At 46.0% G+C, this 16,378-nt stretch overlaps 1 protein-coding gene across 6 annotated transcripts in view; it reads right to left on the bottom strand.

Moving 5' to 3' along the window:
• DENND5A (DENN domain containing 5A) overlaps nt 1-16,378 on the bottom strand; it is a 136,015-nt gene that overhangs the window by 58,119 nt on the left and 61,518 nt on the right. For all 6 annotated transcript variants that reach the window (XM_055282451.2, XM_055282455.1, XM_055282453.2 and 3 more), the window contains 2 exons: nt 15,172-15,829; nt 1,800-1,987 (listed from right to left, as the gene is read on the bottom strand). In XM_055282451.2, the coding sequence (XP_055138426.1) occupies nt 1,800-1,987; nt 15,172-15,829 (846 nt within the window). The remainder of the gene's footprint in view (nt 1-1,799; nt 1,988-15,171; nt 15,830-16,378) is intronic.

The following is a 16,378-nucleotide window of genomic DNA, read 5'->3' as shown; positions in this document are numbered from 1 at the left end:
AGACATTTGTTTAAAGCAAACAACAAAAAGCCCTTCTTTCTCCAGTCCACTCTTCAGGTATACAGTAAGCAAGTATACAAAAAACCCCAATATTATCTCAACTGAATGATTTTATCCATCATTTAGATCTTTTTTTCCTTAATTAATCTTGTTCCACCCCAAAGAGCACAATGCTCTATAAAGTCAAAGAAGAAAAAGGGCAGAAATGGAAGAAGCTACAAAGAAGACAAGGAAGACATTTTGATTCTAAAACTAAAGAAGAGAGAAAAGAGCAAAGAGATGCATTTGACTATGATTTAAATATCACAGACATGGTCTAATTATCAGGGTATTCATCAAAGATGCTGCCCAGTCATGACCAATGACACAGTGCTGCCCAGATCCAGTTCCATGAGAATGCTCTCTTCTTGGGGCCCCTCACTTATATTCCTCACTTATATACAAAAATCTCTACTCCCGGCCGGGTGCAGTAGCTCACGCCTATAATCCCAGCACCTTGGGAGGCCGAGGTGGGTGGATCATGAGGTCAGGCGTTCGAGACCAGCCTGGCCAACATAGTGAAACCCCGTCTCTACTAAAAATACAAAAAATTAGCCAGGCGTGGTGGTGGGCGCCTGTAATCCCAGCTACTTGGGAGGCTGAAGCAGGAGAATCACTTGAACCTGGAAGGCGGAGGTTGCAGTGAGCCAAGAATGAGCCACTGCACTCCAGCCTGGGTGACAGTGCGAGACTTCGTCCAAAAAACAAAAAAAAAATCTCTACCCTCCAAAAAATGGTGGTGTAGGGAGGAAATAAAGAGTCATGGTGACACCAGTGTATGTATACTCCAAAGTCTTCTTCCCAGGCCTTTCTAATGACTAAGAAATTCAAAGTAGGAAAGCACTTCCCTGCAGGTAGCTTCACAACAGCCACAAAGTAACATACCAGTTCTGCTGGTAATTCTAAAAAAATTAAAAATAAAACAATCTTATTTATAATCATGCTTTAAATCTACTTCAGAATGGAATAGGAAATACATATTTTTTTTTTTTTTTTTTTTTTTTTTTTTTTTTTTTTTTGAGACAGAGTCTCGCTCTGTCGCCCAGGCTGGAGTGCAGTGGCGCAATCTCGGCTCACTGCAAGCTCCGCCTCCCAGGTTCACGCCATTCTCCTGCCTCAGCCTCCCGAGTAGCTGGGACTACAGGCGCCCGCCACCTCGCCCAGCCAATTTTTTGAGGAAATACATATTTTTAAATCAATTCTTTTCTTAGCCAGGCACAGTGGCTCATGCCTATAATCCCAACACTTTGGGAAGCCAAGGCAGGAGGATTACTTGAGCCCAGGAGTTCGAGACCAACCTGGGCAACATGGTGAGACCCTGCAGCTAAAAAACATAAAAAAACACTTAGCTGGGCGTCATGGCACACTCCTTTAGTCCCAACTACTCAGAAGGCTGAGTCAGGAGGCTCACTTGAGCCCAGGAGTTCAAGGCTACAGTAAGCTACGATCATGCTACTGCACCCAGCCTGGGTAACACAGCAAGACCTTGTCTCTTAAAAAGCAAAATAAAACAAAAACAATAGCATAAATACAGAAATTACAATGTACGTATGTCAGTTGATAAAGATAATAAGTGTCTCTGGGATGATATAAATTGAACTAAACGTTCATTGTTTTTACTCTTTTCCTGAAAAGTTATTCATACTCACCAAAATAAAAGAAAATAAACTTGGTAACATCATGCATGCTGGGTTCATCCCAAAGCCCTTCTCTCTCCAATCCTGGATTGGGGCCAGAGGCACCAACACTCAAGATCTCACCTCTTGAGGCAGCTCCAGCTTTGACCGGTCATCCAGGCCATTGGAATGCAAACCCATCAGGTATGGAACAGGAGCATCTAAGAAATGCAGGAGAGAAGCCGGGAGAATAGGGACATAGACATGCTGCCACTGGAAAGGAAACATGAGAGCTGTAATCGTCTCCGCCACAGTCATCAGTCTCTGGTAATCTGGGTCAACAACAACAAAAAAAGCACACACACAAATCAGTCAAAAACAAGGCACTTGCTTTCCAAACAGTAAGTTAAAACTTTCAATACAATTTCTTATTTAGAAACGATCACGATAAACTTCAGCAAGGGTATGCTCAATGTGATTCCCTTGAGGGTGTCCGAGAGACAACCAAGAGACCCTTGTGGACCACAAATTGAAATAAACCTACACACACAGGTCCTTGCTCATAATAAAATCTAATATGGAAATACAACAAAAATAATTAATGACATCTTGCTCCAAATACTACCACAGAATGTTAAGCAGATCCTCTTAAGAAAGGGGGTAGGAGAACTGAACAAAATGAAAGACAGTGGTTCTGGGTCTCCATTCAGCATGGAAGCAAAAACAGGCTCAGTTCTCACTAAGATACATCTGCAGAACATCCTATAAGGAGCTTATGTGAGCTTTGCCTGCAAAGTCAAGCACAAAGAACCACCAAGCATGCAGAAGCTGGTTTTCCACACTAGCCAAGTCTGCCCTACACCTGGCAACCTTTCCTGAATGAGAACAGCATAAAAATGTTGTTTTAACGTTTCAATAAAAAGCTTCCCTAGAGGCTGGGCATGGTGGCTCACGCCTGTAATCCCAGCACTTTGGGAGGCCGAGGCAGGTGAATCACCTGAGGTCAGGAGTTCGAGACCAGACTGGCCAACCAACACGGTGAAACCCCGTCTCTACTAAAAATACAAAAATTAGCTGGGCGTGGTGGCATGCGCCTGTAATCCCAGCTACTCGGGAGGCTGAGACGTAAGAATTGCTTGAAACTGGGAGGCAGAGGTTGCAGTGAGCCGAGACTGCACAGCTGCACACGCCAGCCTAAGTGACAGAGCTAGAGTCCTTCTTAAAAAAAAAAAAAAAAAAAAAAAAAAAAAAAAAAAGGCTTCCCTAGAACTTGAAAGACCCAGAGGATTGACTTTAGTGACTCAAAACTCTTGTTATAGGTCAGAGATCACAGCCTAAAGGGAAGGCTCGTGATCAATATTTGGCTTCTCTTCAGAATGTAATTTCTAGGCCTTTTTTTTTTTTTCAGATGGGGTCTTGCTCTGTTGCCCAGGCAAGAGTGCAGTGGCGCCATCTCAGCTCACTGCAACCTCCGCCTCCCGAGTTCAAGTGATTCTCCTGCCTCAGCCTCCCGAGTGCCCACCACCACACCTGGCTAATTTTGTATTTTTGGTACAGACGAGGTTTCACCATCTTGGCCAGGCTGGTCTCGAACTCCTGACCTTGTGATCCACCCTCCTCGGCCTCCCAAAGTGCTGGGATTACAGGTGTGAACCACCGCACCCAGCCAGCCTTTTTTTTTTTAAATGACTAATAAATACATGGGTACAGACAATAAAATTGATTAGTTAAAACCTTTTTTTTTTTTTTTTTTGATGGAGTTTCACTGTTGTTGCCCAGGCTGGAGTGCAATGGCGCGATCTCGGCTCCACAACCTCTGCCTCTGGGGTTTAAGCGATTCTCCTGCCTCAGCCTCCTGAGTAGCTGGGATTACAGGCATGTGCCACCACCCCAGCTAATTTTGTATTTTTTAGTAGAGACAGGGTTTCTCCATGTCAGGCTGGTTGCAAACTCCCGACCTCAGGTGATCCGCCTGCCTCAGCCTCCCAAAGTGCTGGGATTACAGGCATGAGCCACTGCGCCTGGCCTAAAACTTAAATTTTACAAATTACTATTCACAAATGATATGATGGTTTCAGGCATTTAAGGACAAAGCAGAAATATACATTTTTAAATCATGAGTAAAATCCTTCTGGAATGGCTGGTTTCAAATGAGCTGTCATAGGAATTAAAATGATGTTATGCACTAAAAACCCATTCCACCATTTAAATCACAGCTTGGTTCATAAAGTAGTTCTAAGTAACAAAAAACTTTCTAGGAAATGAGGAAGTCTCAGTACAAAGGGAACAGAAGCTGAAAAGTATTAAGGTAGAAGTTTAGCAAAACATCCTACATTTGCTCACTAATAAAGCTTTGAAAGTTGCCTATCACCTTGCTCCTAGCTAATCAAAGAAGAGCATAACCTGTAGATAACTTTACTAGTGTAATAAATATATATATATTTGGTCTTTTCCCTGGTTCCTGAAACACACAGCTCCTAAAACCCTTGGAATCTACTGGGCATTAATATCTTTTAAGTGAGATTGTCTCAAAAAACAACAAAAAAAGGGATGTCTTTTAAACCGGGTGTAATGGCTCAAACCTGTAATCCCAGCACTTTTTTTGTTTTTTGAGACAAAGTCTCGCTCTGTAGCCCAGGTTGGAGTGCAGTGGCGCAATCTCGGCTCACTGCAACCTATGCTTCCCAGGTTCAAGCGATTCTCTTGCCTCAGCCTCCCCAGTAGCTGGGATTATAGGCACAAGCCACCACGCCTGGATAATTTTTGTATTTTTAGTAAAGAAGGAGTTTCATTATGTTGGCAAGGGTGGTCTCGAACTCCTGACCTCAAATGATCCACCCACCTCGGCCTCCCAAACTGCTGGGATTACAGGTGTGAGCCACCGTGCCCGGCCCATTTTTATGACTTGTATGTGCAGATAAAGACATCAGATTTGGAATCACTCTATAAATAAGCCCCCTCTAAACAAACTACAGGGCAGCTCCTATGTATTTACGAACAATTATAAACTATCCTGGGAAGTTGCAAAACAATGATTAGTATGCTCCCATTTGTGTTCTTTTTAAAAAGTATATATATAGTATATACACGGCTATATCTACAAGTAAGCAGAAAACAGTGGTAACCTCCCTGAAGGAGAACCAGGGTGCAGAGGTAGAAGTCGCACACTTCGCTGTACACTCTTCTAATGCTGTAAATTTCTACCCTTCATTTTACACTCTTGAAATGCCTTTTTTTCAAGTTTTATTGTATTTATTTATTATTTTATTGGAGACAGGGTCTTGCTCTGTCGCCCAGGCTAGAGTGCAGTGGTGTGATCTCTGCTCACTGCAACCTCTGCCTCCTCGGTTCAAGTGATTCTCGTGCCTCAGCCTCTTGAGTAGCTGAGATTACAAGTGTGTACCACCACGCCCAGCTAATTTTTGTATTTTTAGTAGAGATGGGGTTTTATCATGTTGGTCAGGCTGGTCTTAAGCTTCTGATCTCAAGTGATCTCTCCTCCTCGGCCTCCCAAAGTGCTGGGATTACAGGCGTGAGCCACCACACCTGGCCTCAAGTTTTATTTTAATATACCATACAGATTTCATAGTGTATATGTATAATTTAAAGAATATTAAAATTAATACATGTATATTCAACACCTAACATAAAAAATAGTACATTAGGCCAGGCGTGGTGGCTCATGCCTGTCATCCCAGCACCTTGGCAGGCCAAGGTAGGTGGATCGCTTGAAGTCAGGAGTTCAAGACCAACCTGGCAAGCATAGCAAAACCCTGTCTCTACTAAAAACACAAAAATTAGCTGGGTGTGGTGGCACGAGCCTGTAATCCCAGCTACTAGGGAGGCTGAGGCAGAAGAATCGTTTGAACCCGGGAGGCAGAGGTTGCAGTGAGCCAAGATCACGACACTGCACTCCAACTCTGGGCAACAGAGTGAAACTCCATCTCAAAATATATATATATATATATATATATAGTGTATTATTAAAAATACTGGAAAAGAGGGAATTTTTAAAAATTAAGAGGTTACTTCTCAGGGATAGGATACTAGATCAAAGAAAAAGGGGCTGAGTGCAGCGGCTCACACCTGTAATCCCAACACTTTGGGAGGCCAAGGTGGCCAGTTCACTTGAGGTCAGGAGTTTGAGACCAGGCTGGCCAACATGGCAAATCCCATCTCTGCTAAAAACACAAAAATTAGCCAGGTGTGGTGGCACTCACCTGTAGTCCCAGCTACTCGGGAGGCTGAGGCACAAGAACTGCTTGAACCTGGGAGGTGGAGGCTATAGGGGGCTGAGATCGCGCCACTGCACTCCAGCCTGGGCGACAGAGCGAGACCCCATCTTAAAAAAAAGGGAGTTGGAGAGAACTTTCAACTTTCTCTGCATTATTTGTGCACATATTATTTATTTGTTTTTAAAAACTATTATTTTCATTAAGGATACACAAAAAATTTGATATCCAGCTACTATATGAAGAAAAGAGAGGAAAATATTTGATTCCCTTTGGAGTTGTTTTAATTATATGCCTTAAGCAATCATTATTTTTACAGTAAAAGACTACTTTAGATAGTGAAATATCATTGAAGATTTCTTACCAACCTCCACTTAGCCAACTTACTTTACCGATTGATTTTCCCCACTCTGAGTAAAGCATACATTGCTCCCACTCATTTGTTCCCAAACCTGTGCTAGTTGAACTTACTACTGGATTATATAACGTAACCAAATATTGTGTAAATAAATGGTAAAATCTGAGGGCAAAAAGAAAGAATACCTGTTTCTCTGGAAACAAAATTAAATGTTTTTAAAAGATTCAGTAACACAAAGTCATTAAAAAAACACTGTAATTGAATTAGGCATACCATGAAGCAATTAAGAATAAAAAACTAGGGAACACTACAAAAATCTAGAAGTAGTCTCTGCTCATGTTCTTTTGCAAGGTTCTTTAAGTTATCACTCCACTTTAAAAAAAAAAAAAAAGTAACCAGGGCTGGGCGCGGTGGCTCACACCTGTAATCCCAGCACTTTGGGAGGCCAAGGCAGGCGGATCACGAGGTCAAGAAATCGAGACCATCCTGGCCAGCAGGCAGATCACGAGGTCAAGAAATTGAGACCATCCTGGCCAACATGGTGAAACCTCATCTCTACAAAAGATACAAAAATTAGATGGGCATGGTGGTGCACGCCTGTAGTCCCAGCTACTCAGGAGGCTGAGGCAGAATTGCTTGAACTCGGGAGGCGGAGGTTGCAGTGAGCCGAGATTGCGCCACTGCACTCCAGCCTGGCAACAGAGCAAGACTCCACCTCAAAAAAAAAAAAAAGTAAAGTAACTAGGAAATCTAGTCAATGTATTATGGGTGTGGTTTATGCAGGAAGTGCAGATATCTGATTTGTGAATTCATAATCATGAGAAATGCCTGGACCCTTCATCAAAGATTAGTGACTATACGGTTATATGTTTTAAGTTAAATAATTTAGGCCGGGTGCGGTGGCTCACTCCTGTAATCCCAGCACTTTGGGAGGCTGAGGCTGGTGGATCACCTGAGATCAGGAGTTCGAGACCAGCCCAGCCAACATGGTGAAACCTCATCTCTACTAAAAATACAAAAATTAGCCAGGCATGGTGTCCTAGCTACTCGGGAGGCTGAGGCAGGAAAATCACTTGATCCCAGGAGGCGGAGGTTGTAATGAGCCGAGATCGTGCCACTGCATTCTAGCCTAGGAGACAAGAGCAAACTCTGCCTCAAAAATAATAATAAATAATAAATAGTTTAACAATGAAATTAATTGTACATATCATTTTTAGGATTCTGTGACTTAATTGACTTTTTTGGTTTCCAATCAACTACTCTACCAGGCCACTTCAGATAAAGAGCTTCTGTTCTGCATATAATTTTTAAATAAGTCCGGGTGCAGTGGCTCATGCCTGTAATCCCAGCACTTTGGGAGGCCAAGGAAAGCAGATTCCTTAAGCCCAGAGTTCAAGATCAGCCTGGGCAACATGGCAAAACCTCATCTCTACAAAAAATACAAAAACTAGCCAGACATGGCAGTATATGCCTGTAGTCCCAGCTACCCAGGAGGCTGAGGTGGGAGGATCATCTAAGTCTGGGGAGGTCAAGGCTGCAGTGAGTCATGACTGTGCCACTGCACTCTAGTGTAGGTGACAGAATGAGACCCTGTTTCAAAAAAAGTAATAATAATTTTTAAACAACCAATTAAAAATTATGCTATTAAAAAAACACTAATTCTATATGGACTAAAGAATAAATATTATCTAGAAGTAAAGAAAATGACCTATACCAAAAAGAAAACACTGCTTAAAACTGCCAATTCAGCGTTCCAAAGGGTTACACTTTCAGAATCTTACAATTCAGCCTGCATTCCTTTTCCCTAAGTAACACCTCTTTTCTATTCAGAGGGCAGGACATGCAGCAGGCAAAATCAACTGCAGTGGTGATAGCTTGTTTTTGGCCAGAGTGATTTTTATCCATACAAGGAAGATGTCTTTGGATCATTAATAAAAACTACTTCAAGAAAACCAACCTAAATTGTTGAAAGCACTCTATTAACAACAAAAAGCATAATTTACATCCAGTGAAAAGTAATCCACTCCACTGTGACCTCAGCCAGGCTCAGCAATATCCAGGGATTTTTGAAAAAAGCTTTCTCTTGTCCATGCTGAGCATGACTTTAGGTCCTAAGTTAAATTCAATTCTACATACTAACCATCTCAATTACATTCAAACCTCTTAAAATTCTTATTATGGATACAAGAACCCATATTCTAGGAAATACAGAAGAAACTCAGATGGAAGAATGCTATTTTTCCATTGTGTTCATCATATTTGTTTCAATCCTCCTTTCCTTGCCTCTAAACACCCCCACTGCCTAAAAGCCTACTGCATCTTCTAACACTCTATATAGTTTGGTTTCCTACTCTCTGTTCTGTTCTAAACCAGACAAGTTCCTCCCTATTCAACTAAGTATCCATTTCAAAGTATTTTTATGAAGCTCCAGCCTAGAAACAGCTAGGAAAGCAATATGATTTGTCCAAGTCTATATTTCACACAGAGACAGGAGGCTGTAACTTCGTATCTTAAACTAGAAGTTGCAAAGTGAAGCCTCAGGAACTATATTCAGCCAGCTGATGCTTTCTGTTTGGCCTGCAGTGTTTAAAAAGAACATTATTGCCAATATTTAAAAATCAGAGCCCCTCCTTCCTTCCTTCCTTCCTTCCCTCCCTCCCTGCCTGCCTCCCTCCCTCCCTCCTTCCTTCCTTCCTCTCTTTCTCTTTCTTTTCTTCCCTGTGTTGCCCGGCTGGAGTGTACTCTGCTCGTTGCAGACTCCCTGCCTCCGGCTCCCGTGATTCTCCTGCCTCCGCCTGCAGCCTGCCTGGGATTGCGGGCGCGCGCCACCACCCCTCCCTGGTTTTTCTCCTTTGGCTGGAGGCGCGGTTTCGCCATGTTGCCCAGGCTGGTTTCCAGCTCCTGACCTTGAGTGGTCTGCCCGCCTTGGCCTCCCGAGGTGCTGGAACTGCAGACGGGGTCTCGCTCACTCCACGCTCGGTGTTGCCCAGGCTGGAGTGCGGTGGCGTGGTCTTGGCTCCCTGCAGTCTCCGCCTCCCAGCCGCCTGCCTTGGCCTCCCAGGGTGCTGGGATTGCAGCCTCTGCCCGGTCGGGGCCCGGTCAGGGAGGTGGGGAGGGTCTCTGCCTGGCCGCCCATCGTCTGGGATGTGAGGAGCGCCTCTGCCCGGCCGCCCCGTCGGGGAAGTGAGGAGCGCCTCTGCCCAGCCGCCCCATCTGGGAAGAAGTGAGGGGCGCCTCTGCCCAGCCTCCCCGTCTGGGAAGAAGTGAGGGGCGCCTCTGCCCGGCCGCCCCGTCTGGGAAGAAGTGAGGGGCGCCTCTGCCCCACCGCCCCGTCTGGGCAGAAGTGAGGGGCGCCTCTGCCCGGCCACCCCGTCTGGGAAGTGAGGGGCGCCTCTGCCCGGCCGCCCCGTCTGGGAAGTGAGGGGCGCCTCTGCCCGGCCGCCCCGTTTGGGAAGTGAGGAGTGCCTCTGCCCGGCCGCCCCGTCTGGGATGTGAGGAGCTCCTCTGCCCGGCCGCCCCGTCTGGGAAGAAGTGAGGAGCGCCTCTGCCCGGCTGCCCCATCTGGGAAGAAGTGAGGGGTGCCTCTGCCCGGCCGCCCCGTCTGGGAGTTGAGATGCGTCTCTGCCCGGCCGCCCCGTCTGGGAAGTGAGAAGCGCCTCTGCCCGGCCGCCCTGTCTAGGAAGAAGTGAGGGGCACCTCTGCCCGGCCGCCCTGTCTGGGAAGAAGTGAGGGGCGCCTCTGTCCGGCCGCCCCGTCTGGGAAGAAGTGAGGGGCGCCTCTGCCCGGCCGCCCCGTCTGGGAGTTGAGGAGCGTCTCTGCCCGGCCGCCCCATCTGGGAAGTGAGAAGCGCCTCTGCCCGGCCGCCCCGTCAGGGAAGAAGTGAGGAGCACCTCTGCCCGGCCGCCCCGTCAAGGAAGAAATGAGGAGCACCTCTGCCCGGCCGCCCCGTCTGAGAAGTGAGGAGCACCTCTGCCCGGCCGCCCCGTCAGGGAAGTGAGGAGTGCCTCTGCCCGGCCGCCCCGTCGGGGAAGTGAGGAGCGCCTCTGCCTGGCTGCCCCGTCTGGGAAGAAGTGAGGGGCGCCCCTGCCCGGCCGCCCCGTCTGGGAAGAAGTGAGGGGCGCCCCTGCCCGGCCGCCCCGTCTGGGAAGAAGTGACGGGCGCCTCTGCCCGGCCGCCCCGTCTGGGAAGAAGTGAGGAGCGCCTCTGCCCGGCCGCCCCGTCTGGGAAGAAGTGAGCGCCTCTGCCCGGCCGCCCCGTCTGGGAAGTGAGAAGCGCCTCTGCCCGGCCGCCCCGTCTGGGAAGTGAGAAGCGCCTCTGCCTGGCCGCCCCGTCTGGGAAGTGAGGGGCGCCTCTGCCCGGCCGCCCCGTCTGGGAAGAAGTGAGGAGCGTCTCTGCCCAGCCGCCCCGTCTGGGAAGTGAGAAGCGCCTCTGCCCTGCCGCCCCGTCAGGGAAGAAGTGAGCATCTCTGCCTGGCCGCCCCATCTGGGAAGTGAGGAGCACCTCTGCCCGGCCACCCCGTCAGGGAAGGGAGCGCCTCTGCCCGGCCGCCCCGTCGGGGAAGTGAGGAGCGCCTCTGCCCGGCCGCCCCGTCGGGGAAGTGAGGAGCGCCTCTGCCCGGCCGCCCCTTCTGGGAAGTGAGGAGCGCCTCTGCCCGGCCGCCCCTTCTGGGAAGTGAGGAGCGCCTCTGCCCGGCCGCCCCGTCTGGGAAGTGAGGAGCGTCTCTGCCTGGCTGCCCCGTCTGGGAAGTGGGGGGCGCCTCTGCCTGGCCGCCCATCATCTGGGAAGTGAGGAGAGCCTCTGCCCGGCTGCCCCGTCCGGGAAGTGAGGAGCGCCTCTGCCCGGCCGCCCCATCGGGGAAGCGAGGAGCGCCTCTGCCGGGCCGCCACCCCTTCTAGGAAGTGAGGAGCGTCTCTGCCCGGCCGCCCCATCTGGGATGTGAGGAGCACCTCTGCCCGGCCGCCCCGTCTGGGAGGTCTACCACGGAGGCCAGACGCAATGTGGGGGGCTGGACGTGGTGGCTCACGCCTGTGGTCCCAGCACTCTGGGAGGCCGAGGCGGGTTGATCACTTGAGGCTAGGAGTTCAACACCAGCCTGGCCAACATGGCGAAACATGAAAAATACAACAGACAGACCAACCAACCAACCCAGTGACAACAAAACAGGTCTACCCTGGAGTCATACTCTAATTTTTTCTATTTTCCTCCCTTTCTGATCCTTTATCCCACTTTCTTTTTCTTCCTCTTCCTTCTCCTTCTTCTTTGTCAAATAGAGGATTGAGTTATTATCATTGATCCATACAAAGTCCCTCTCTCATTTATTTTCTTTAATTCCCACCCCCCATTTCTATTCCCCATCTTCCCATGTGCAACCTTCCTAATATGTTTGATATGCATCTTTTTGTTTGTATGTATTTTTAGAAAATGTTTATTGTTTTGTGTGCAAAAAAATTAATAATAAAAAAATAAAATAAAAAATAAATAAAAAAATAAAAATCAGAGATTTCATGTAAAAAATCTGGGTCCTCATGAATTATTGGAATATTTAGTAACATCAGGCCAGTATACCCACAAGGAATTAACTGGAGCTAATTAGTGGCTATCCACTTTATATGAGATATGCACTCTTCAGTTCAACATAGTTTCCATTACTTTACCTTCAAACTATATCAAGAACCCAACCATTTCACACTACTTCACTGTTACCTCCTTAGTTCTAACCGACATCACCTCTCACCTGGATTATTACAAATTACCTCTTAACGGAACTCTTTGCTTTCTTCCATTCTCCCTTTGGGGATATACTCTTAATATAATGGCCAGAGTGATCCTGTTAAATGCCTAAGTTATTCATTCATTTAACAACATTTATTGAGCACCCTTATATACCAGCCACAGTTTTAGTGCCTGGAATCCATCAATGAGCAAAAGGCAAAAGCCCTGCCATTGTGGAGGTCCATTCCTTTGCCCGTGGACCAAATCTGGGAAATTTGAGCATCAAAATAAATAATTACAGTGAATTATAACCTGAGTAAAATAAAAATCTATGAATCCACACAATAATAAACAAAGGAGAAAGAAACATTCTTCATTATGGTATAATGCCAATTAATACAGATAAAGTTTAAAAACCACTATTTTGCCAGCCTGGGCAATAAAGCAAGACCCTAGTTCTACAAAAAAAAAAAAATTTTTTTTTTTATTAGTCAGGCATGGTGGTGGGCACCTGTAGTCCCAGCTACTCAGGCGGCTGAGACGGGAAGATCACTTGAGCCCAGGATATCAAGACTGCAGTGAGCCATTATTGTGCCACTACACTCTAGCCTGGCGATAGAATAAGACTCTATTTCTTTAAAAAAAAAGAAATTTTAAGGCTGGGTACAGTGGCGCCTATAATCCCAGCACTTTGGGAAACCAGGCAGAAGGTTCAGCCCAGGAGTTTGAGACCAGCCTGGGCAATGCAGTGAGACCCCATGTCTAAAAAAAATAAAAAATTAGCCAGGCATGGTGGTGCGTGCCTGTAGTTCCAGCTACACAGGAAGCTGAGGTGGGAGGATCACTTGAGCATGGGAGGACGAGGCTACAGTGAGCCATGATGGCACCACTTAACTCCAGCCTGGGCAGCAGAGTGAGATCCTGTCTCAAAAGGAAAAAGAAAAGAAAAAGAAAATCACCTTTTTGCTACCATCCTTGAAATAACTGATTCAGAACAGAATCATCAATAGATGCTAAACTATTAGGCATCCATAAACTGCAAATACAAAAAATAAAAACTAAAAAAAAAATGGTTATGCAAAACTTTAAAGAAGAACAGAATAATTAGTTTCAAAATATCTCCCCACGACTTACATGTTAATTACCAAGGGAAAAATTATAACTTTCCAGTTAAGAAATCACAGACACCATCTTAACCAAGTGAACAGATTAGTATCACCAAAAATGAGACAAAATGACATCATATGCCTGCCTCCTGTAATCATGAAAACTGACAGTATATGCCTCCTAATATAATGCACTGAGAGAAGCATAACATCACTTCTATGGTATTTTAGGCAAAAATTTATAATCTGAATCTAATCATGAAAACATCAGACAAAACCAAATTAAGGGACAGTCTATAAAATAACTTGCTTGTACTCTTCAAAAATGTCTATGTCATGAAAGACAGAGGCTGAGAAACAACTAAAAGCAATGCATGATACGGCACTAGATCCTGAATAAGGAATTTTTTAAAATTATCATAACAGACATTATCGGGTACTAGAGAAACTTTAATATAGTATTGTCTCAATGTTAAGTTTTCTGAATTTGATCAGTGATATTTAAGAGAATGTTTTTATTCTTAGGAAATAAACACAGGAGAATTTAGGAGTCACTATAACTCTCAATGGTTCAGTTATGTTCACACACAGAGATCGTAATAAAGTAAATGTGGCAAAATGTTAACAATTGGTGAATTTGGGATAGGGTATACAAGAGTCCTTTGAACACTCCTTGCAACTCTTCCGTAAGCTAGAAATTATTTTAAAATAAAAAGTAAAAAAAAAATTGACAACTCTGATGGCTATCTAAGAGCCATCTAAGAGTAAAAGCCAAAGTCCTTACAATGGCCTACAAGATTCTATACAATCTGGCCTCCAGTTAAGTCTCTAACACCATCTCCTACTATACTCCTGCTTATTCACTCCATTTCATCCACCCAGCTTCTGGTTCTTGAATACATGAAGCACATTCTTGTTTTAAACCGTTTATACTTCCTGTGCCCTTTGCCTGGAATACTTTCCCTACAGATATTAACAGGTCACTCAGGGATGCCTACCCAACCACCCTATTATAAACTGGAACTCCTCTTCCCCAAATACTATCTCTTTCCCTGTTTTATTTTTCTTTATAACCCTTATTAAGTACCTTACAAACTATATATTTTATGTATTTATTTAATCACCTCTCTTCTCCCACTAAAATTTAAGTTCCACTATAGCAATAATTTTTCTGTCTTGTCCACCACTACCCTTGAAACAACGCCTGGCACATAGTGCACTCTCAGTAAATATGTACTGAATGAATGAATTTCATGTTACTAGCCTGGCTCATTAAGTAAGCATCTGTTTCTTTCTAATCCACTTTACTATTTTGTCCAAATATGCTGCTTACACTCCACCTTGCATTTATAAAAACAATTCAGTTAAGCAAACAACAAAAAGAAGCAACACATCCACATTTTCTCAATATATAAAGGATTATCCTTTGTGAATCTTCAATTTTACTAGGCTAAGAGGCAGAAATAACTCTGCAGAATGACAGAACAGAATTGATGGAAAGTCAGCTTCCTGTGACCATCACCTCCTACCCACCCCTCTTTTCACTTCAATCAGAAGGGACATAGGAAGCAGTGTTCCCCTACAAGACTGGAATGCCCAGCAAAAGGCCATGAAGATAGTTAATCAGAAATACTGGCCCTCTCATGTCTATCAATTTGCCATCCACCACCTACCTGCAAAAGATCTGGGTTTTGCTCAAACTGTAATAGCTCTTTTTTTTTTTTTTTTGAGACGGAGTCTCACTGTCACCCAGGCTGGAGTGCAATGGCGCGATCTCGGCTCACTGCAGGCTCTGCCCCCTGGGGTTCACGCCATTCTCCTGCCTCAGCCTCCCGAGTAGCTGAGACTACAGGCGCCCGCCACCTCGCCCGGCTAATTTTTTGTATTTTTAGTAGAGACGGGGTTTCACCGTGTTAACCAGGATGGTCTCGATCTCCTGACCTCGTGATCCGCCCGCTTCGGCCTCCCAAAGTGCTGGGATTACAGGCGTGAGCCACCGCATCCGGCCTGTAATAGCTCTTAACCTTTACAGTCAGCCCCACTGTATCTGAACATGGAAAGCAAGGAAGCCTGAGGCAGGCAGAAGGCTCTAGTAAGCACTGACTTACGCTGTGAGTAGAGCAGGATTTGAAACTCCAGAAGGGCACAAGTAAAAAGCTGAAACACATTCTCCACCCCGAGCAGTTCAAAAACCTCTTTGACAGGAAAGTCAAATAGGGGAAGCTCATTGGTACTTGGTCTCTGGCAGATTATTGGCCCATAGACCCCAGAAAACTTCAAGGACCGGCCAGGAGGTGGGAGTGGCACCTCGTAGAGTACGTTGTATATGTAGCTCTCAAGGGGCAGTGGAGGGGGCTGAGGTGAAGTGACTGCCTGGTGGAGTTGCTCCAGCACGCTCCGACATGCCTTCATGAAAGACATGGGTGTGATGAGGCAGATGCACTTAGAGACATAGAGAGTGTCCCGGCTAATGTCATAGGAGTTGAAGCGCTGCAGTTTGGTCACAGGAGTGTCTTCACCATCCTCCATGCTGCTCTGGTCTCTGCCATCAGCAGGGGGAGCATGTAGGACATCATACTCAGCATTGTGCATGTGGTAGAGGGTCTGCATTGCACTGCAGATCTGCTTGCTAGTCACCTCTTCATAAAATGTGAGGGCAAACCCAAATGTCCGAGAGCCATCCTCCCTTGTGATAATAAAGGCATGGAATTGGGGCTCCCTGGGATCAGCCTGGGTCTTGAATGCCAGCCCTTTGGGCATACATAGCTGCAAAAGACAATAAGGCAACAAGCAGTGAGAACACTCACTGGCGATCCTCTTTCAGAACACCATCACTATTTATTTATTTATAGAGCACCTACTAAGCTGAGCGTGTATCTGGCTTAAAGCTCTCTCTTTCTAATGCAAGACATGCAAGTAAATAAAATCATAATGCAGTCATCAGGGATATACAAAAGTATACGCAAAGTACTATAGGAACACAAAACAGACAACTCAGCCTGGGAATATCAGAAAAAGCTACAAAAATGGGCCAGGTGCAGTGGCTCACACCTGTAATCCCAGCACTTTGGGAGGCCAAGGCAGGTGGATCGCTTGAGGCCAGCAGTTCAAGACCAGCCTGGGCAACATGGCGAAACCCTGTCTCTACTAAAAACACAAAAATTAACCAGGTGTGCTGGTGCACGCCTATAATCCCAGCCACTGGGGAGGCCGAGGCATAAGAATCACTTGACCCAGGAGACAGAGGTTGCAGTGAGCCAAGATCATGCACTGAACTCCAGCCTGAGCAACAAAGCAAGACTCTGTCACCAAAAA

This window comes from Symphalangus syndactylus, chromosome 6 (genome assembly GCF_028878055.3).
Source record: "Symphalangus syndactylus isolate Jambi chromosome 6, NHGRI_mSymSyn1-v2.1_pri, whole genome shotgun sequence".
Lineage (NCBI taxonomy): Eukaryota > Metazoa > Chordata > Mammalia > Primates > Hylobatidae > Symphalangus > Symphalangus syndactylus.
Note: the sequence above shows the minus strand (reverse complement) of the source record. Positions and strands in the feature narration are given on the sequence as shown.